The 18,721-nt window shown below is 36.1% G+C and overlaps 1 protein-coding gene across 1 annotated transcript; it reads right to left on the bottom strand.

Annotated features, from left to right (window-relative positions):
• Positions 1-3,036: 3,036 nt before the first annotated feature.
• On the bottom strand, positions 3,037-5,638 carry LOC149554388 (uncharacterized). The gene has a single exon (XM_089828466.1). The coding sequence runs from the start codon at positions 5,387-5,389 to the stop codon at positions 3,683-3,685; it is 1,707 nt and encodes a 568-aa protein (XP_089684592.1). The 5' UTR covers positions 5,390-5,638; the 3' UTR covers positions 3,037-3,682.
• Between the last annotated feature and the right edge of the window lie 13,083 nt (positions 5,639-18,721).

Raw genomic sequence — 18,721 nt, 5'->3', positions numbered from 1 at the left:
ACTTTTTGTGGCCCCCTTTTTTGAGGACCTAAAACTAAACCATTTTGGAAAAAAATTAGTAGTTTAGAAACTAGATTCAGAGGACTATGACTTTTTTTTTTGTCATATCTTAAAATTTTGAGCGTAACTATCTTCAAATTCTTGTTGAAGTCCAGAAATTGCTGATTTCAGGAAAAAGGTGTCCACTTATACCCCCCTTTTGGCACCACAACTTGGTGCACTTACCCTAATATAAGGTGTAGAAAGGATGTATAAAAATGGAGGCAATAATGGACATAATAAGGTGTATATTTGTTGAACATTTGTATATGTAATAATATGACCAATTATATAAAATAAGTGGAAATAGGTGAAAAATTAAGCTCAAGCTCCCCACAACTATGTCATTTATCAACATATATTATTCTATTATATCATATAAAAGACAAAATTGAAATGAATGTGAATACAACCAAATTTGAACATATAACCTCCACTAATAACCTTGATAATAATATACTAAGTCCTCTTATACTTATGTTGTTCTGTCTACAAGGATGGGCCTACAAGTATAGTTGTGAGATTCAAATTCTCATCTAATATCATGGGAGTATGTCATGGGATTTACCCAAGACAGTGCAATATAAGGTGTAGAAAGAATGTATGGAAATGGAGGCAATAATTGGCAAAATGAATTGTAGATGTATTGGACCCTGTGTAGTTGTAGATAAAATATGGTCACACCTATATAATATTGTACAAGAAAAAACAAAATTGAAATGAGCATAAATAAAACTAAATTTGAAAGCTTAAAGCTACATGAATAATCTTAATAATTTAATAACAATAATATACTTACTCCTCTTTTACTTTTGTTATTCTATCTATAAGGATGTGTTGTCAGGTCAACCAGAAATGAAGGCAATAATTGACAATAAATTGTAGATACATCGAAACAGGGGTAAATGTAGATAAAATATTTAAAAATGTATAAAATATGTATAAATAAAAATACATAAAAAAAGATTTTTTCAATTTATCAAAAATGCCATTTATAAATATATATAATTTTATTATATTATAAAAAGAATTCATAAAAAATAGGAATAAAATGAAATTGAAATATATAACTTCCACTAATAATCTTAATAATTTAATAATAATATACCAAGTCTTCTTATATTTTGTTGTTCTGTCTACAAGAATGGGCCTGCAAGTTTAGTTGTAAGATTCAGGTTCACATATAATGCTTAGTTGTAAGATGCATTCCTGCCTTTATACAAGTGGATCCAAGTCAGACCTTTAGAGGAATAAACATGGTATGCAAGCTCATTAATGTAATATAAATCTCTTCGGAATTAATTATATCTTTGTTCAAGAAAAAATTGAATGGTTGATTCCATAAAACGATTAGACCAAATGGTGGAATGGTCATCCAACCCATGCCCTAATTAGTCGCTCAGACAAATTCCCCCACCTAATTCTGGGGCACCACAGTCTAGAAAGGAAGGACCCACTAAAAGAGGACATGGAATTACGTCCAAATAAACTAGAGATATTTTAGAGGCCCACACTATCCAATTGTAGGATATATATTTAAACACACCACAAAACTCGTGGGATTTATTATTATGCATATAGTTATACATGTATGCATGTATAGCTATGACAGTGTTTCATGGCAGACAAATTAAATTGTAGCAACTGGTTGGTGGGAAGCTGTCCATCACTTACAACGGTTGTCAATATGATTCCTTAACATATTGCACTCTGATGTGAGCATTGTCAGAGGGTTTTACAACTCACTTTTTTTCAGTCTCAGCAATGAATGTTAGGGTTTTACAATTGCTCATTAATTCTGTCTACACTCTTCAAAAGCCTGATTTCTATTGAGATGAACCAAACAAAGTAAATAATAATAGTAGTTGTACTTTTTATTCATTACTCCTAAATTAATTTGAAATGGACCTTTGGTATCTCCATCTCCAGTTATAACTTATGCAAACAGTAACTAATGATTCTGGTTGACACTCATTTTTTCACTGTGCTGGCTGACAGAGCACAGCAAAACAACAATTTTCATTCATGTTTTCAATGCAGATATTCAATTTATTAACTAGCTAGAGATCAGAAGCTTAGTTTACATTTCAGATAATTTTTCATGTAGTGGTGGATGTTTAAAATCATTGTTTTGATTTTCTTTCAAGAGATTTCAATTTGTATTCAGTAAAGATATCCAAAACATTTCATCAAGGAGTGTGCAGAAGATATTCATAGGTAGTTTGATAATCATTTGAGGGTTGGCAATTTGAATGAGTTTCCCAAGGAGACAAGGCTTCACAAAACAGTTATGACGTGAAATTTTTAAAAATCAGATTAAGTGTTTCTTGATTCCTTACACTACTAAGTCTGATGGACATTATTAAAATTCTTTCATTCATACATTCATAATATATAATAACGTGGAAGGCTTGGAAGATGAGAGTTTCGAACATGGAAGATAAGAGTTTCAGACATAAGAGCTCCAAAACATACATCAATTCAAATAGCTTGGAAGGCTTGTAGATAAGGGTTTCAAACATGAGAGCTCCAAAATTTACATCAATTCCATCCATGGATATTTAAATCATCATGGTCTGGAGATGCAACACCGCTAACAAATTGATTTGAAATTTGAATTATAGTTACATCTTTGAAACTTGAGTGTAATTTAAATATAGACTGACTCCAGAATTCATGCTAAGTTCCAATAATTTACTGCTTTTTCCATGAAACTCCTGAACCACAGAAATCTTCATGACAAACTAATTTGTTTTTCATAGAGATTCCATATTTTTTACTAAGATATGAAACACTATACCTTTCAAAACAGAATTAAAATTGCTTGGAACTCAAGGCATCTCTCCCACAAGAACTAGGATTACTAAAAAAACATCCAAGCCAGAAAGAAAAACTAGATTTTGATCATCATGTATCAAAGAAGATTGTTACAGTTGAAAAATAGTCTCTGGACTGTGGTCCAAATGCCTTCAATGTTGTACACGTACACAAACTCAATACAAGTCAAGTTCAATCTTTTTTATTGTCACAAACAAATTATTGACTCTCATTACACATACAAACAAAGAATAACTACTACACACAATGCTCAGTTAAACAAATTCCTATACAGTCTGTACCCAGTGGTCCGGCTTTAGACCAAGAAATGACATTGACTCAAGCAGCACTGTAAGCTGAGAGTGTCTATTGTGAAGAAGAAGAATAAGAAAACAAAAAAAACATGTTCCAAGGAAACCCAAGTTGTTTCTGTGACTCTATGGCTACACAAATAGGATGCTGATTACCTGCAAGATGTGTTAAAACTCCAGTTGAATGAGGAATACTGAATCACTCCTGCCTCCATCAAAAAATAAGAATTTAATAGTGGAAACTCATAGGGCGGGGTTTCCAGCCCCACAAATAGATGATGTTATTCAATCTTCCTTGTAATTCTGGAGTTGCTGCACAGCTTGGAATCAATCCATCCCAAATTTCAAGGTTGTGGAAGGGAAAGAAAGAAACAATCCAATACCCAATACTGAATGAGGGCTTACAACTCTGAATTGTGGAAAAAGGTCATCAAGCGAAGTTTGATAAAATACAAATCCAAATTGACACCGACTCAGTGACTAATACCTTGTCTTTTTTAATGTTTTCTCTCTATCTAAGGAGAATTGGCTTGGTGGTCATCTCCACCTCCACTATCTGCGCCTTGTTGCTGATGAACTGAATCCATGGATGGATGGTCCGAGTTCATTGACCTATTGTTGTAGGCATTGAAGGCAGCAAGCATACCTAGATGGGTTTCACCCCCTCCCACACCAAGCCCTGCCCCTGACGAACTTTGCTGTTGCTGATGTTGTGGAAGTAACATAGAAGGCAGAGGAACATGACCTAAGCGACCACCTTGAAACTCCAACCCCATCCCCGCACCTGAAATATTGAGTCTGGGCATAAAATGAAGAGGGGCTTGAAGGGTATTGATACCTGTTGGTCCTGAACCAACCGTTGTGCCCGCTAGGTGAATTGAGGCACCGGCGGGCATCCTATACATAGCAGCAGCTCCAGTGGGGCCTGTAGGAGGGAAGGTCCATATGGGCTCTGATTGTCCTCCTCCGGCCATGACTCCTGGTGTATTGCTTGAGCTAGCTGTTACGGGCAACATCCAAAACCCACCTGGCATGTGACCACTGCTGGACAATCCGGCGGCAGGAGCCATAGCCCACATGGCGGCAGCAGGAGGCAGCGGTCTACTCTGAGAAATCCCCCCTGAAGGACTTGAAATTGAAATATCATGTGATTGTCTTGCCCTAAGAGGCTTAGGAGCCTCAGGAGAATCCTCCTTGAACAGATCCTCTCTGAACCTCTTTCTCAAATAATTATCACTTGAATCCCCACCACCACCTCCTCCGGCGCCTGAAACGCCTATATCTGATCCTCCTCCTCCTCCTCCTCCTCCGCCTTGCATGTGGTGTTGATGTTCTGATGGGTCTGTGATGAGGTTCTCTTGATGGTAACCCACCATCATAGGAGGATGATGATCGCCACCAATCTGAAGCCTTCTATCTTCTACCGTTCTATTGGCTGCCACAGCAAGCTCCATGGATGTCCTGTCCTCAGCTCTCTCCCATTCATTCCTGGCACGTAGTTGGTGGTCCAGTCTAGCGGCCATGTTCATGTCCCCGATGCTGTTGTGGCCTAGGCCCAGGGTCCCATGGAAGCCCAGGGACTTGGTATGATGTGAGGCAGAGACACTGGAGTTTGAGCTACGTAGGGACACATTAAGAGTCGAGAAATTAGCTGGGATTGTCCCTGTTCCCGTGGCATTGATTATGGCTGGCTCAGCATGATGTAGCAGCCATTCTATTGTTTCCCCATCGGACTTGTGGCCCAGTTCCCTTGTGAGCTGAAATACCCTAGCTGCACATGTGGCAGGCATACGTATCCTCCTTCCCCTCCCATCCACTTTTGTGTGCCTGTCTTTGGTGGAGGAGCGCTTTGCAGGGGCCTTCTTGTTGGGGTCAACAAGAGCTCCGCTGTCCTGCTGTGTTGAAGTCGTGAGGATTGAAGATGATTCAGTTTTCGTGGTAGTAGTAGCAGAAGACATGCTCATGCTCATAGCCAGAGATGCATCCACACCCACCACGGCACTTGATGATGCAACCGTCATATTATTATGGGGGTCCAATTTAGGGTTACTAGAAGTGGAAGCAAAGGGGACTAGAATCCCTCCTCCTCTGCCCTCATAGGATGAGGAGGCGGCTATCGCAGGCGACTCATGATGTTGGAGGTGGTGTTGTTTTTGTGAACTGCTGCTGCTGCTTGACTTGGGTGGCGGTGGTGGTCGTCCATGGTCTCCACTTGATTCCATTCTTCTACTACTACTACCGCCTCTATGGGGGCCTAATAGATTCCCCAATTGATTGCTCAGTGCTCTCTATACCATCTAGATGGGTCCGTTCGTTAGACCAAATATAATTATCTTTTGCCTATATACCTCCTGTCAGGGATCAGGACCCCTCCTGTAGGCTCTCTCCCTCCCTTTTCCTCATTCATCCATTCATTCACCACGTGCTTTGGAATGTGTATGGATGGAAAGGGGAATGCCACAAGAATGATTTCAGTTTCAATTACAACCCACTTCACAGTTCACACTTGGCCATTGTGGGTCAGCCTTCAGCAGCAGCCACTCGTGGGGTCAGGGTCTTCGCCCAAAATTAAATCTCTTAACCTCCTTTTTATAGGCCTTTTCAAGCTTTCTTTTGAATAATCAAAGCATCCACATGATTAACAAGAGCCAAAGGAAGAACACTGGCAATCCAGACAATAAGTTACATCCATATAACAGTTGTAGCCAGAGCTGCACCACTCACTCCCCCTGCCAAAAATACAAACACCCACAAAGTTCCCTTTTAGGTTTTCTCTAATTCTTCTACTTACACGAGTTTTACAACTAATGTATGTCACTTTCAGAGCATCAGATGGGAGATTAATTTAGTCAGTACATGGGAGTACCCTTGTAATCACCGTTGCATCATAACCAAGCTTTAAATACCCACTCAGATCCACGTTCCCCTGACAGCCCTAATTGGATTCTAACTAGGCTTGATGGGAAAGGCCTATTGCTGTTGCCACCCAAGTCAGAGGTTGGTAGAAGGCATTGCCACTAATCCATATGGGACATTTGGTGTTTTCAGGAAAGGCCAAGATCTGAGTTGTGGGGCTGCAAATGGAGAGGGCAGTGGCAATTTTAAAAAATGTTTTTGACTCCATATTGTCATGGAGTCAATTTGTACCATTCTATGTATCGTACACAATAATGGTGAACTATCTTATTACAATGAAAAGGTTAAGAAACTGGTTACTTTCAATTTTGTAACATCCATATATTGAATCATATTAGATGGTTTATTATCAAAATTGAGATAGACTATTTTTTTTAAATTTCTTCTAGACGAAGAGATCAGTAACTGCTAGGGGTCTAGTAATTGTGATATAGTTTTTTCATAGATATTCTTAGTAGTCGATTACACATGCACTAATAGTCGAGCATTTTATAGCTTTCTTGATTGGTGATTAACCAATTTGTGCACCACTATTAGGATATTTCATAACAACTACCAAAACACTTGACCAGAAATAGTGGTGTCTTTTTGGTGAGGAACTATTGTGGGGTGAACATAACAGGTATCAGACAAGTGTTTGAAAATGACACTTTTCGACCACTTCGCACTCCGCAGTCTCTATAGAGAGATCCGTAAATGCCCAAACCCCAAAACCTTAGCTTGAAGCTCATGAGTCACCTCTGGAGGCACACAACATAAATTGGCATAATTTTACTTACTGCTAGGTGCGTGAAGTTAGCGTGGGCGACTACTAGAACTTTTCCCTTATGTCAAATAGCCAATAGGACCCACATATAGCTAGCAATGAAATGAATAGAGGAAAATCAAATGTAATGAGCTCCATCAACAAGATTTTTTTATTCTTTCTGTAGTTCAGATATTCTATTATATAATTTGGTTAAGAAATTTGCTGCCTTTCTTTTCTTCTTCAAACAGTTTTTTCAGGTGTTCACTTTCAAGATATTGATGTAATTCTCCCAAATATCTTCCCTTAAGTACAATATCATTTATCTTCCCACATTTCTTTAAATCGGACACATCTTTAAAAAGTAGAACACCACAACAATATCTTAATTCTAAAATATGCCAAATAATTAAATTATGTAGATCAGATTATGCCTACTAAGCTACAGCATTTGTTCAATAGCTTAAACAGAGCCACAATCTTCTTAAAAAATGTTAAATCCCTATGCTTGTTAGCTGGGCTCAGTGCTTTGGTTCTGCCTGATAAAACTAGATAATTGATCGTTATTTTCAACAGAGTAGTTGTTGCAGCCACATGCTAGTTGAATACTTGGGCTCTGCCTGCTAGTGCATAAATATATAGGAGCACCTTTCACTCTGACAGCTTCGATGACCTAATTATAAACTAATTTTATTTAAAAACAAACTGATGCCTTTGCAGCTCGAAATTCATATGGGCAATGTAAGTGATGTCCTTGTATTAGGTCTACCTGAAATGATTGATTGGGTTATCAATACCAAAGTACATAAGAGACCTGAATGAATTCTTTCAAAATATCTTTACTTTATTTTATTAGAATTTTGCGTGGTTAAGATTTGAAGATATATTTTATAATATCATTTCATAATCATAATATTGTATGTAAAAATATTATTAGTATATTATAAATAAGTCTATGGTTTGTTGGTAAGTTGTGGTTCTTAGTGAGACTATTATAAATTAAGTCTTGTTGAGTGTAAGGCTCCATCATCATAAAGGATGAGGCTGTGATTGTGCACCAAAATCTATGGTTCATGTTTAGATATGTTGAAGAAATGGATAATTGTAGTCATTTGTTCTCAACCAAATATAGCTTGTGCGTATATGAGGCAAGGATTATGCTTCGACGAATTTGGCCAAATGGATACTCTAGCAACAGATGGCTAATAATCAGATTATAAGGTTGTGATTGTACTCCAAATGATTTTGACTAAATATATGCCTCTAGTCCTTTGCTCTAGGATTAAAAGCTTTAACTTATGACTTGTGCTCAAATAAAGTTGGGAGTATGCCCCAAACAAAGTTGATAGAATGAATACTCCTAGTCCTTATCTCTCTTAAAGTGTTAAATGATTTTAGTGGAATGGATTATTTCTCAACCAAATATAACTCGTGCTCAGATGAGGCAAAGATTGTGCTTTGACAAATTTGACAAAATAGTTACCCTAACAACCTATGGCTAATGCTGAGATAAGATTGTGATTATATCATTTACATTAATTTGATGGAATATATACCTCTAGTCTATAGTTCTTAGCCCAAAAAATTGAACTTATAACTTGTGTTCATATAAAATTTGAATTATGTCCCAAACAAATTTAATAGAATAAATGCTCCTAATCCATAACTCTCTGGAAAAACTTCCACCCATAACTCTTACTCCCATGCTCATAAATGTTTTTTAAGAAACCACCCAATTAATTATATATATCTAATCTAACTATATATTCTCCAATAAACCTACTATCAATCTTGAACAACATAAAAACCAATCAAAACAATTGGAAGAATCTAATTGAATATAATCCCAACATTTGTTAATTTTTTCCACAATCAACATTAGGTGGCAACTTCCTAAACCAGCTGTTGAATGAGCACCCACATGGTAATCCATCCACATTTCCAGGACTATGCAGTCCATCCACAATGCTGGATTTAACTCCGTCTTACCCTTTTTTTGGTTGAAGAAAAAGGCAACGATAATAACAACAATAAAAATAATAACATAGTAGCAATAATTTGAGTCATAGCAACAGCCAATGCAGGCAAGCTGTATCCGGTCAGAGCTCTGTGCAGTAAGCAGTGAGCATCTATTGCAGAGACAGCTCATACACACCACATTTAATAATTCAAATAATTCAAAAAATAATATTAATAATTCAATACTTATCAGCCAGTCAACTCCACCAATTGCATATACATACAAAACTCTCGGTGCCCATCACGCCATCCCCATAGCAATAAATAATTATTATATTTATATATATTACATCTACTACTTTTTTAAATGCTTTTCTCGGGGAGTCAACACCTTACCCATATCTATTTTTCATTATATTCTGATTAAAACATCAATATGAGTGCGTTCTCACCTTCATTTGATTTGCTTTTTATTGTGTTTAGCAGAGTTAAAAATTGGCTTATTTGGAATATGAGGTTAGGGTTTTAGGCTAGGTGTTTAAGAAAAAATAGTGGGTATTATTAAAATATATATAATTATAAATAATTAGATGGTTTCATAAATATGATTGAAGATTTTTTTAAGTTGTCTTATAATTAATTTTAAAATGATAGTATTGTGTTTTATAACAAGAGGTAATGCGTCAAAGTTCTTGCCAATAAAGGATAGAAAAAGAGAGCTAAAAGAGAGAATTGAAGGAAATTTTAAAAATATTAATAATTATACTATTTTAAGAAATATATAAATAACAATAGAAATTATATTATATGAATGAACTACTCATTTCTACCAATTCAATTATAAGTTGAAATATTTAATTTAAAAAAATAAATTGTTGATTACTTAATTCAAACTACCAAAATATCTAGTAAGTTGGAGGGGTAGTATTAGTTTAACAAGAAATGGGAGAAGACCATGATGAGGATTTTTATCACCATTCTCACTTTACCTTAGACAAATTTTGAGCGAAAGAACTAGCATGCAACCAAAAAGTAAAGAGGAGCCTAAACTCCAACCCAAATTAAATGTTCCTTCATATATTCTTTGGAGTATTTTTTATATTTTAAAGCTATTTGATTGAACAAGGGACATGGCTTTATTTGTGTATTATGTTAGCCATAAAGTATATCTCAAAGGCTATTTTATTTAACATTTAAAATTGAATGTAAAGCTTATGCTTTGAAAAGAAAATGGATTGAATGAAAATTTGATTTGCTCGTACAAAGTGAATAAACTATAATGTGTTTAAATCAAATCATAGAAATTTCATAGCTAGAGATAAGAAGACTTCATCACTAAAGACTTCATCACTAAAGACTTAACGACCCGAATATATCAAAGGAATAAATCAAATACCCCTCTAGAATTATCAAAATGTTTGGAAACTGTTAGCCTCATTTTGAAAAGTTGTTGCCTTGAAGAGAATTTTTGAATTGATGAGTTTCAAATGATATTGCCCTTGTTCTCTACGGAAATAAATTTTAAAATAAAACCGCAGGTTATTGTTTTTTAATGTTTTAAGGTTTCTTTTTCTCTGGTTAGGGTTTTATCCTCAGTTTTAGTCCCATGTTACTTGTCATGGCTATGTCCTGCATGTTTTGTGTTTATTTTTCATCCTAATGTTAACTTAGAAATGAATTGTTTCTCCACTATTAGATTCATCTTGAATCAGCACCTCTCATGTTATCGCTATGAAAAGTAGTTGTCTCTTTAACTATTGCGGCAAAGTGAGCCTTTGACACGTGTCTAGTGGGACTAAGCTAATGCAGTGGCACCCACAATCAACCTTAGTTGTAGATATTACCAAAATCAATGTATCTTGCCTTGTCACTATAGAAAGTTGCAAAGGATTTATCCATAGTGACAAAGCGAGAGCATGCCACATGTCTTAGGTGGGAACAATTTGAAGATCAATGAACCGAGTGCAGTAATGTTAACATCAAATATCAACCGTAGGATGCAAATTGAATCTATGGTAGTCACATGTTCACCAAGGAAAGGTGTGATTCCTTTAAACATAGCAACATAACGATGTGAGGAAACTTGTCCAAGGTGGGACCAAGTAGTCAGTAAGTTTCCAAAGGAGTTAATGTCACTATTGCATGACAGGTATCAAATTATGGTTCATCCTTTCTTCAAATCAACTAGTTTTCAAGCATTGTATTAGTTGTTGATCAATTTGGAGATCAACAATCATTGCTATCTCGCAATGAAAAGATGCAAGGTGCTTAATCTTGGTGACTACATGACGTAGTGATGCATGTCCCCATGGGCCATAGCATTTGAGATAGGTCTACAATCCTTTTCAACCGTAAGATCAAAGATTAATCCACGGTTGTCACGTTTACGAGCAATGTTAGTATGTTAATAGAAACCAAATTTAAATAAAGCTTCTACAAACTAAACAAAATTCATAAACTTCAAGATAGACAAAGGTGAGCTTTTCAAATGGGAATGTGAGCCATTAATGGACTCTCCCAATGAAATTTGCTCCCTTGTTGGTGGATTTGTCTAATTGATTGGGTTTGGTATGTATGCTCGAGATGGATGCTCAAATTTACTTCAATGGATGTTGGGATTTGGATGTGGATGTATGTAAAAAGCGATGGAGTTTGTTCTCTAAATGGCATGGTAACTTTAGCTAATGGATTGTGATTATTTTGCAAAGGGGAAGGATCCAATTTATAGGCAAGAGGCTTGAGGGATTGAGGGCTAAGATGCAAGGATGGGAAAAAGCTCATGGAGGGCTCAGATTGCATGAGAGGAGAGCACATGGATTGTGCTTCCTTACAGCCAATCAAGGAGTGACACGTCACATGGTCATTGGTTAGAGCAAGAGGGGTTGAGGGGTCAACAAAGGAGGCTCAAAACTCATAAAGACCCTCATAATGGCTTGTAAGAGCAATAAATGGGCTTGTAAGAGTCATTTATGGCTTTGTGGGAGCATTTATGGCTTGGTGGTTGGGATATTTTGAGGGAAGACTTTGGCTTGGCTTAGGAAAGTCTTAAGCTTGTTTAGGATTGTGCAAATGATTAAGGGTAGGATTAGAGATGGTTTAGGATTAGGTTAGGGATGTTAGAGATGGGCAAGTGGATGGCATTTATGAGGGTGGGTGAATTAGTAGCTAAGCTTGGTTAGTATGGGTGAATGGGGTGGATTAGGCTAAATGGGGGATTAGAGATAGGCTTAGGATGAGGATGAAGACTTTCTAGAAGAGTCTAGAACTTCCTAGGATGAGGATAAATAAAGTTTATTTATTTCAAAGGTTTGGGTTGAGGAGATATTTATTAAAACATTTTTAATAAACATGAGGATTAATATTTAATCTTAATTAAATATTTTGAGTTGGGATTAGGGTAAGGAAATGATGGGATTAGCCTGTAATCAAAATTAAAGAAGGATTAGAAGATTTTGGAAGAGGTTAGTGGTCTTAAGGAAATTGGCCAAGTTTTGCGCAAAAAATAAATAAATTATTTATTTTGAGATTTTTGGTCAATTTATTAATTAAATAATTAATAAATAAGAAAATAATGTTTAAATAAGATTTAAACATTTTTGGGAGGGATTCCTTACTTAAATATTTTTAATTAAGATAAAAGGATTTAATGGCATAAAAATAAATAAATTAATTAGATAATTAATTAATTAATTAATGATGATGTCATCAGGGACTTTTTCAAAAAATAAAAATACTTTATTTTCTAAAGGATTTTTTAGTTGTCTACATTTTGCCCCTCTTTGACATAATGTTGAAACTACACTATTTCAAAGAAGTTCAGATATAAACAACATGGAGATGACTTTATGGAGCAACATAGTTGTTCCAGTCTCGGGTAGAAGAGAGAGAATGGACTGCACGATGCCCCCTCATGAAGGCAGTGGGGAGAGAAAATGAGGCTCGACGGTTTCTTGAAAAATACAAGAATCTAGGATGAGCAAGGAGACTCAGATTGGCAAAGAGAAGGGGCGAAATTAGCTCAAACTCTCACTATGGGAGAATGATAAAGGGAGAATCAGAGGCACAAGAGTAAATAAGTTTAAGACTTCAGGGGAGATGGAGGATGAAGGAGCAGAGCACCATAAAAAAGAATCCAGGATAAGGGAAGGGATGATGGGATGAGATAAAGCTAAGGCAACAGGATTTCAAAGAGTCGAATTGATGGAAGATGGGTGTCGGAGATCCCTAGGACTAGGATTGTGGATCTCGAAAGATGACGCTTGGTGGATTGATTTGATGGGTGGATCCTTAAGATTAGAATTGTGGATCCCTAAAGCTAAGAGTGATGATTGATTCTAAGAGATACGGTTGCACAAGCTGGGGTAGGAGAGACAGATGCTAGATATGGATGGGGGATAATAGAGATGAAGGGAATCCATTGAAGCTTTTTTAGCGGGGGGATACTTCAAAGAGAAGTACCACCATGTAGTTGAGCACTAGATTTGCTATATGATTGTTGGTTAATTGCCAAGGGTACCAAGAACATCAAGGCCTTTTCACCAACTGTCTAGAGGACTGACGGACTGACTCAAAACAAACATGCAAAGATTGCCCTAGTAGCACACATGAAACCTTGAGGAAATAGCATAGAACCGACACTGGGTAACCCACAAGAAGAAAAGAAAAACAAACAAAAGACCTGATGAATACCTTACGCTCAAATTGCCCCATTCGCAACATACCATGATATGGAAGATCGTGGCATCCATGAGGAGGGAACAAGGAGATTGCTTGGAAAAGATACTTCAAGACCCAAAAGGGAAGATTCGAAATCAAAAGAAAGCGAAAATTCAAAAGAGAATCGTTTGCCAATGAGATGGGTAGGACGAGGTACTAACGGACCAAGATCAGACATGAGGAAAGCTATATCTTGCAAGGATCTAGCAGAGAGCACCTAAGCTGGTGGATTTGGATTAGTGATGCACTTGGCAAGCTGAACTAAGAAGGATAACACTTTGGTGACATGAGATCTAGCTAAAGGATGCATTAGAATAGCTAACCAAGGGTTGTGCGATGTGTGCCAGAATGTTTATGAGAAATGTTAGTATGTTAATAGAAACCAAATTTAAATAAAGCTTCTACAAACTAAACAAAATTCATAAACTTCAAGATAGACAAAGGTGAGCTTTTCAAATGGGAATGTGAGCCATTAATGGACTCTCCCAATGAAATTTGCTCCCTTGTTGGTGGATTTGTCTAATTGATTGAGTTTGGTATGTATGCTCAAATTTGCTTCAATGGATGTTGGGATTTGGATGCGGATGTATGTAAAAAGCTATGGATTTTGTTCTCAAAATGGCATGGTAACTTTAGCTAATGGATTGTGATTATTTTGCAAAGGGGAAGGATCCAATTTATAGGCAAGAGGCTTGAGGGATTGAGTGCTAAGATGCAAGGATGGGGAAAAGCTCATGGAGGGCTCAAATTGCATGAGAGGAGAGCACATGGATTGTGCTTCCTTACAGCCAATCAAAGAGTGACACATGTCACAGGGTCATTGGTTAGAGCAAGAGGGGTTGAGGGGTCAATAAAGGAGGCTCAAAGTTCATAAAGACTCTCATAATGGCTTGTAAGAGCAATAAATGGGCTTGTAAGAGTCATTTATGGCTTTGTGGGAGCATTTATGGCTTGGTGGTTGGGATATTTTGAGGGAAGACTTTGGCTTAGCTTAGGAAAGTCTTAAGCTTGTTTAGGATTGTGCAAATGATTAAGGGTAGGATTAGAGATGGTTTAGGATAAGATTAGGGATGTTAGAGATGGGCAAGTGGATGGCATTTATGAGGTTGGGTGAGTTAGTAGCTAAGCTTGGTTAGTATGGGTGGATGGGGTGGATTAGGCTAAATGGGGGTTTAGAGATAGGCTTAGGATGAGGATGAAGACTTTCTAGAAGAGTCTAGAACTTCCTAGGATGAGAATAAATAAAGTTTATTTATTTCAAAGGTTTGGATTGAGGAGATATTTATTAAAACATTTTTAATAAACATGATGATTAATATTTAACCTTAATTAAATATTTTGAGTTGGGATTAGGGTAAGAAAATGATGGGATTAGCCTTTAATCGAAATTAAAGAAGGATTAGAAGATTTTGGAAGAGGTTAGTGGTCTTAAAGAAATTGGCCAAGTTTTGGAAAAAAAAAATTTAATTATTTATTTTGAGATTTTTGGTCAATTTATTAATTAAATAATTAATAAATAAGGAAATAATGTTTAAATAAGATTTAAACATTTTTGGGAGGGATTCCTCAATTAGATATTTTTAATTAAGATAAAGGGATTTAATGGCATAAAAATAAATAAATTAATTAAATAATTAATTAATTAATAAATGATGATGTCATCGGGGACATTTTCAAAAAATAAAAATACTTTATTTTCTCAAGGATTTTTTAGGTGTCTACAGTCACTGTCATGATAAAAATATGCTTGATAGATAAACAAAATGACATAATGACAAGGAGACATGTGTCCAAGTGGGCCATTCACAATTGATATAAGCTTGTCCTCATAGCCATTGGATGGAAGGAGGATCTATGATGGCTGCTAAGTCACTCTTTCAAGATGCACAAAGTTTAATCAAAGAAAGAAAGAGACCATGTGACACATGGAACATGTGGGCCATCCGATGTTAAGTCATTTCATCACAATCATTAGATCAAAGACCAATCTATGGTTGTCGTTATGTCATTATCTGAAGATGCATAATGTTTAAGCAAAGTGACATAATGACATAATGCCACATGTCCAAGGTGGACCACTTGTGGAGGAAATAACTAAGGGACCTGATGTAATCCAAGTCATTCAATGCAAAGAAAATTGATGTCTGTCATTATGTCATGATCATAAGTTGCAAGAATTTTAGCTATAACAACATAGCGACAAGTTGATGCGTATCCAGAGATTATGTAGCCAATCTATCAAGGATGCGAATAAGACAAAAAGTTTTGAAATGGTACAATGGGATTGGTTTGACTATCATGTCAGGACACAGAAATGTTCATCAACATTAAACTTAGATCAAGTCTGTTAGATTTTTTCTAGATCAACGGTCCCTTTTTAAATTTGATATTAAGCATGCATACCCACTCTCTACAAATCATTTATGAAAATTAAAGGCATCTCCTATGACATGAGTGGAAAATATAATGAAGAATTAGTGTATTATTTTGAATGAAGAAATCATTTGAAGAGCCAGGACAAAGTATGGACGAAAGGCAAATTTGAGACTACATAAGATCATGAATAATTGCAACTAGGAAGTGAAGAGATTGGTCCCAGTAAGTGATACTTCCCATTTCTTTAAAGGATTTTGATAATTATGTTTTGTATTTTCAAAATGCCTCCAAAAAAGGGTTTTTCCAGACAAACAAACTATCAGCATAGAAATGTCCATGACAATTTATAAGAGAAATTGAATGAATCAACCAATGATGTAGTACAAATGAGGAAATTAGTTCTTGTTTCTCCAAGATTGAAATTAGTTGAGGGTTTATATGGTATAGGTAATTGGAATCGTGATGCAGTAACATCCAAGAGTGGGTTACAACTTTTCAAGAAGTGGTTTTCAAAGAGGAAGATGTTTGCCCTACATAGTAACATATGGAATTTTGACATTGGGAAATTGGTTTTTCTAAGATTATTTATGGATTCAGATCTTCTCACATCAGTGGCAAGGATGTATGATCCAATTACCAAGTCAATACAAGGGATAAATGGGGAATGCCTATTAAATATAACACCTAAGGAGATTGGAGAAATATTCAGGATGGACCCTATTTTGCAATATCACAAGACTATTAATTTTCAAGAATTAGAGAAAGGATATCAATCCTGGAAGATGCAAGTTAGCCAAGGAGCCTTAAGAGGACATCTAGCAACTATTGGGAATACAACATTAGTCATAGCCTCAACCCTAGAACCCTTCAAGAAATAATTTTTCAATTATCATGTGCTAGATATTTATATGTCTTTGTGTAGCATTTTTGGTGAAGATGAACATGATTTTATGCTTGACAAGTTTATGTATATGATGGTGCAAATTTCTTGTTTTGGAGATAGTATCACTTTTTATTTCACCTCATTTTTAGCTAAGGAAATTCATGTTGGATTAATTGGAATTGCAAAGCAGAAGATAGAAAGAACCTTTGGTTGGTATTTGGTGTTAATGCACATGTTTCATTTTAAAGGAGTCACTTATTTTGAAAAGGAAATGCAATTAATAAGTGAGAATGAAGGTGAACCCCTACATGTCTAGCTCTAGAGTGCAAACATGTCTTGGGATGTGAATGAGGACATCTTTGTTAGATTTGATAGATATTTCACATCAAGACTAAGGATACTTTTGTTTAGGGAGAACCCAAGAATTCCTAAACTACTCCTATATTTTGTTAGAGCCATGGACTCCCCTACTAAATTAAAAGTTTCCCATAATTGGGCAGATATTACCCAATATCCAGTTTCCATGGTTTTTAGAGTATATGGGTTTCAAGGAACCCAAATGTGTTACCATACCAAGTACCTTTGAAGGTTGGTCTGGCTAAAATATTGTGGCAAGTAGGACGTTTGGAGGAATTTGAATTAACAAGTAGATCAAGAGGTTATACCTTTCCCACTTGCACCATTGCTCATGAATTTGTGATCACAAAAGGGGGATGGATTTTCTTGTATAATTTTTTAAACCCTTACAAAATGACACCATCCCATGCAATATTTTCTGATACCGAGGGATTTTTTTGAGATATTCAAGAAGAGAACAAAAGAAAAAACTCGTGAACATAGACTCTATTACCCTAATGATATCATAAGGAATGAGTTCTCCTTAAAAGAACAATAAGTGAAAAAGGAGAAATGGAGGGTTTACTCTAGGGTATTGAAGTTTATAAATTCTTTTGAGAAGGATTACAACCCATTAGCAAATGCTAAAACCATGGCAGCTAAGGTAGACAAGCTAATGGTTATCTTTGCAAAGATAATGGATACCTCAAATGAGAATAAATCTATCCTCATTAGGACATACCCTAATAAATCACATGAGATAATGAGAAGGTTAGCTTTCATTCCAGTTGTGGGCACAGGACAATATGTTGTTCAAAAGAAACCTGGGTATAGTATAATCAAAATGGAAGAGAAAAATGATAAAAAAAGGGGAAAGAGAAAACTAATGTAGATGTGTTTTTTTCCCCAGCCCACAAGAGATCCCAAGCTAAGATGGATCCATTAGAATAAGCATCCAAGAGGAAAAAGACTGGAGAAGATTCCATGACTAAGGATCCAGTCTACACACTATATCAATCACCCCTTCACCTTGGAAATGAACAACTCACAATTAAGCAAATGGAACAACTTGGAAATCAGGGTGATATCTTTGTTAGTTTAGCTGAATTAGATGAAGGAATTGTATCTATTAGGATTAACCTCATATAGAAATAACACTTACATGCAAATATAACCAATATTAAAAAATAGTAGATCGCACATAAGAAAACACAAGACACCAAGATTTAACATGATTCACCCAATCCTTGGGCTACGCCCACCAACAACAAGTCTAATATTATTATTATTCAGTAATTATAACTTAATTACAATATATAATCCCTTACAACTCAATATCGCCACAAGAACCAATTTTTGCATCAGACATTATGAAAATCCCTAACCCTAAGCCTTTTTATACAAGCTTTTTGCCACTTACAATATTAGGGCTAGAATAATAGAAAAATAGAAGTGGATGCCTTTTACAATATAAGGTCATTTTTGGCTTTAGGGGATCTACCCCCAAAACCCCCTATAAGGGCATTGCCCCTCGACCCCACCCTATATTGTGACAGGGAGTGCACCTAGGGTGCTTCCCCTTGACCTCATCTTGGGGGTGCTGCCCCCAAACCCCTATAGAAA

The sequence above is a fragment of the Cupressus sempervirens genome, chromosome 5, assembly GCF_028749045.1.
Source record: "Cupressus sempervirens isolate cs-2001-9-10 chromosome 5, ASM2874904v1, whole genome shotgun sequence".
Classification (NCBI taxonomy): domain Eukaryota; kingdom Viridiplantae; phylum Streptophyta; class Pinopsida; order Cupressales; family Cupressaceae; genus Cupressus; species Cupressus sempervirens.
The sequence above is the reverse complement of the archived record's forward strand: the minus strand, read 5'-3'. Positions and strand labels throughout refer to the sequence as shown.

Coding starts and splice junctions, on each gene's coding strand:
- LOC149554388 (XM_089828466.1), bottom strand. CDS start 5,389: ATGGAATCAAGTGGAGACCATGGACGACCACCACCGCCACCCAAGTCA.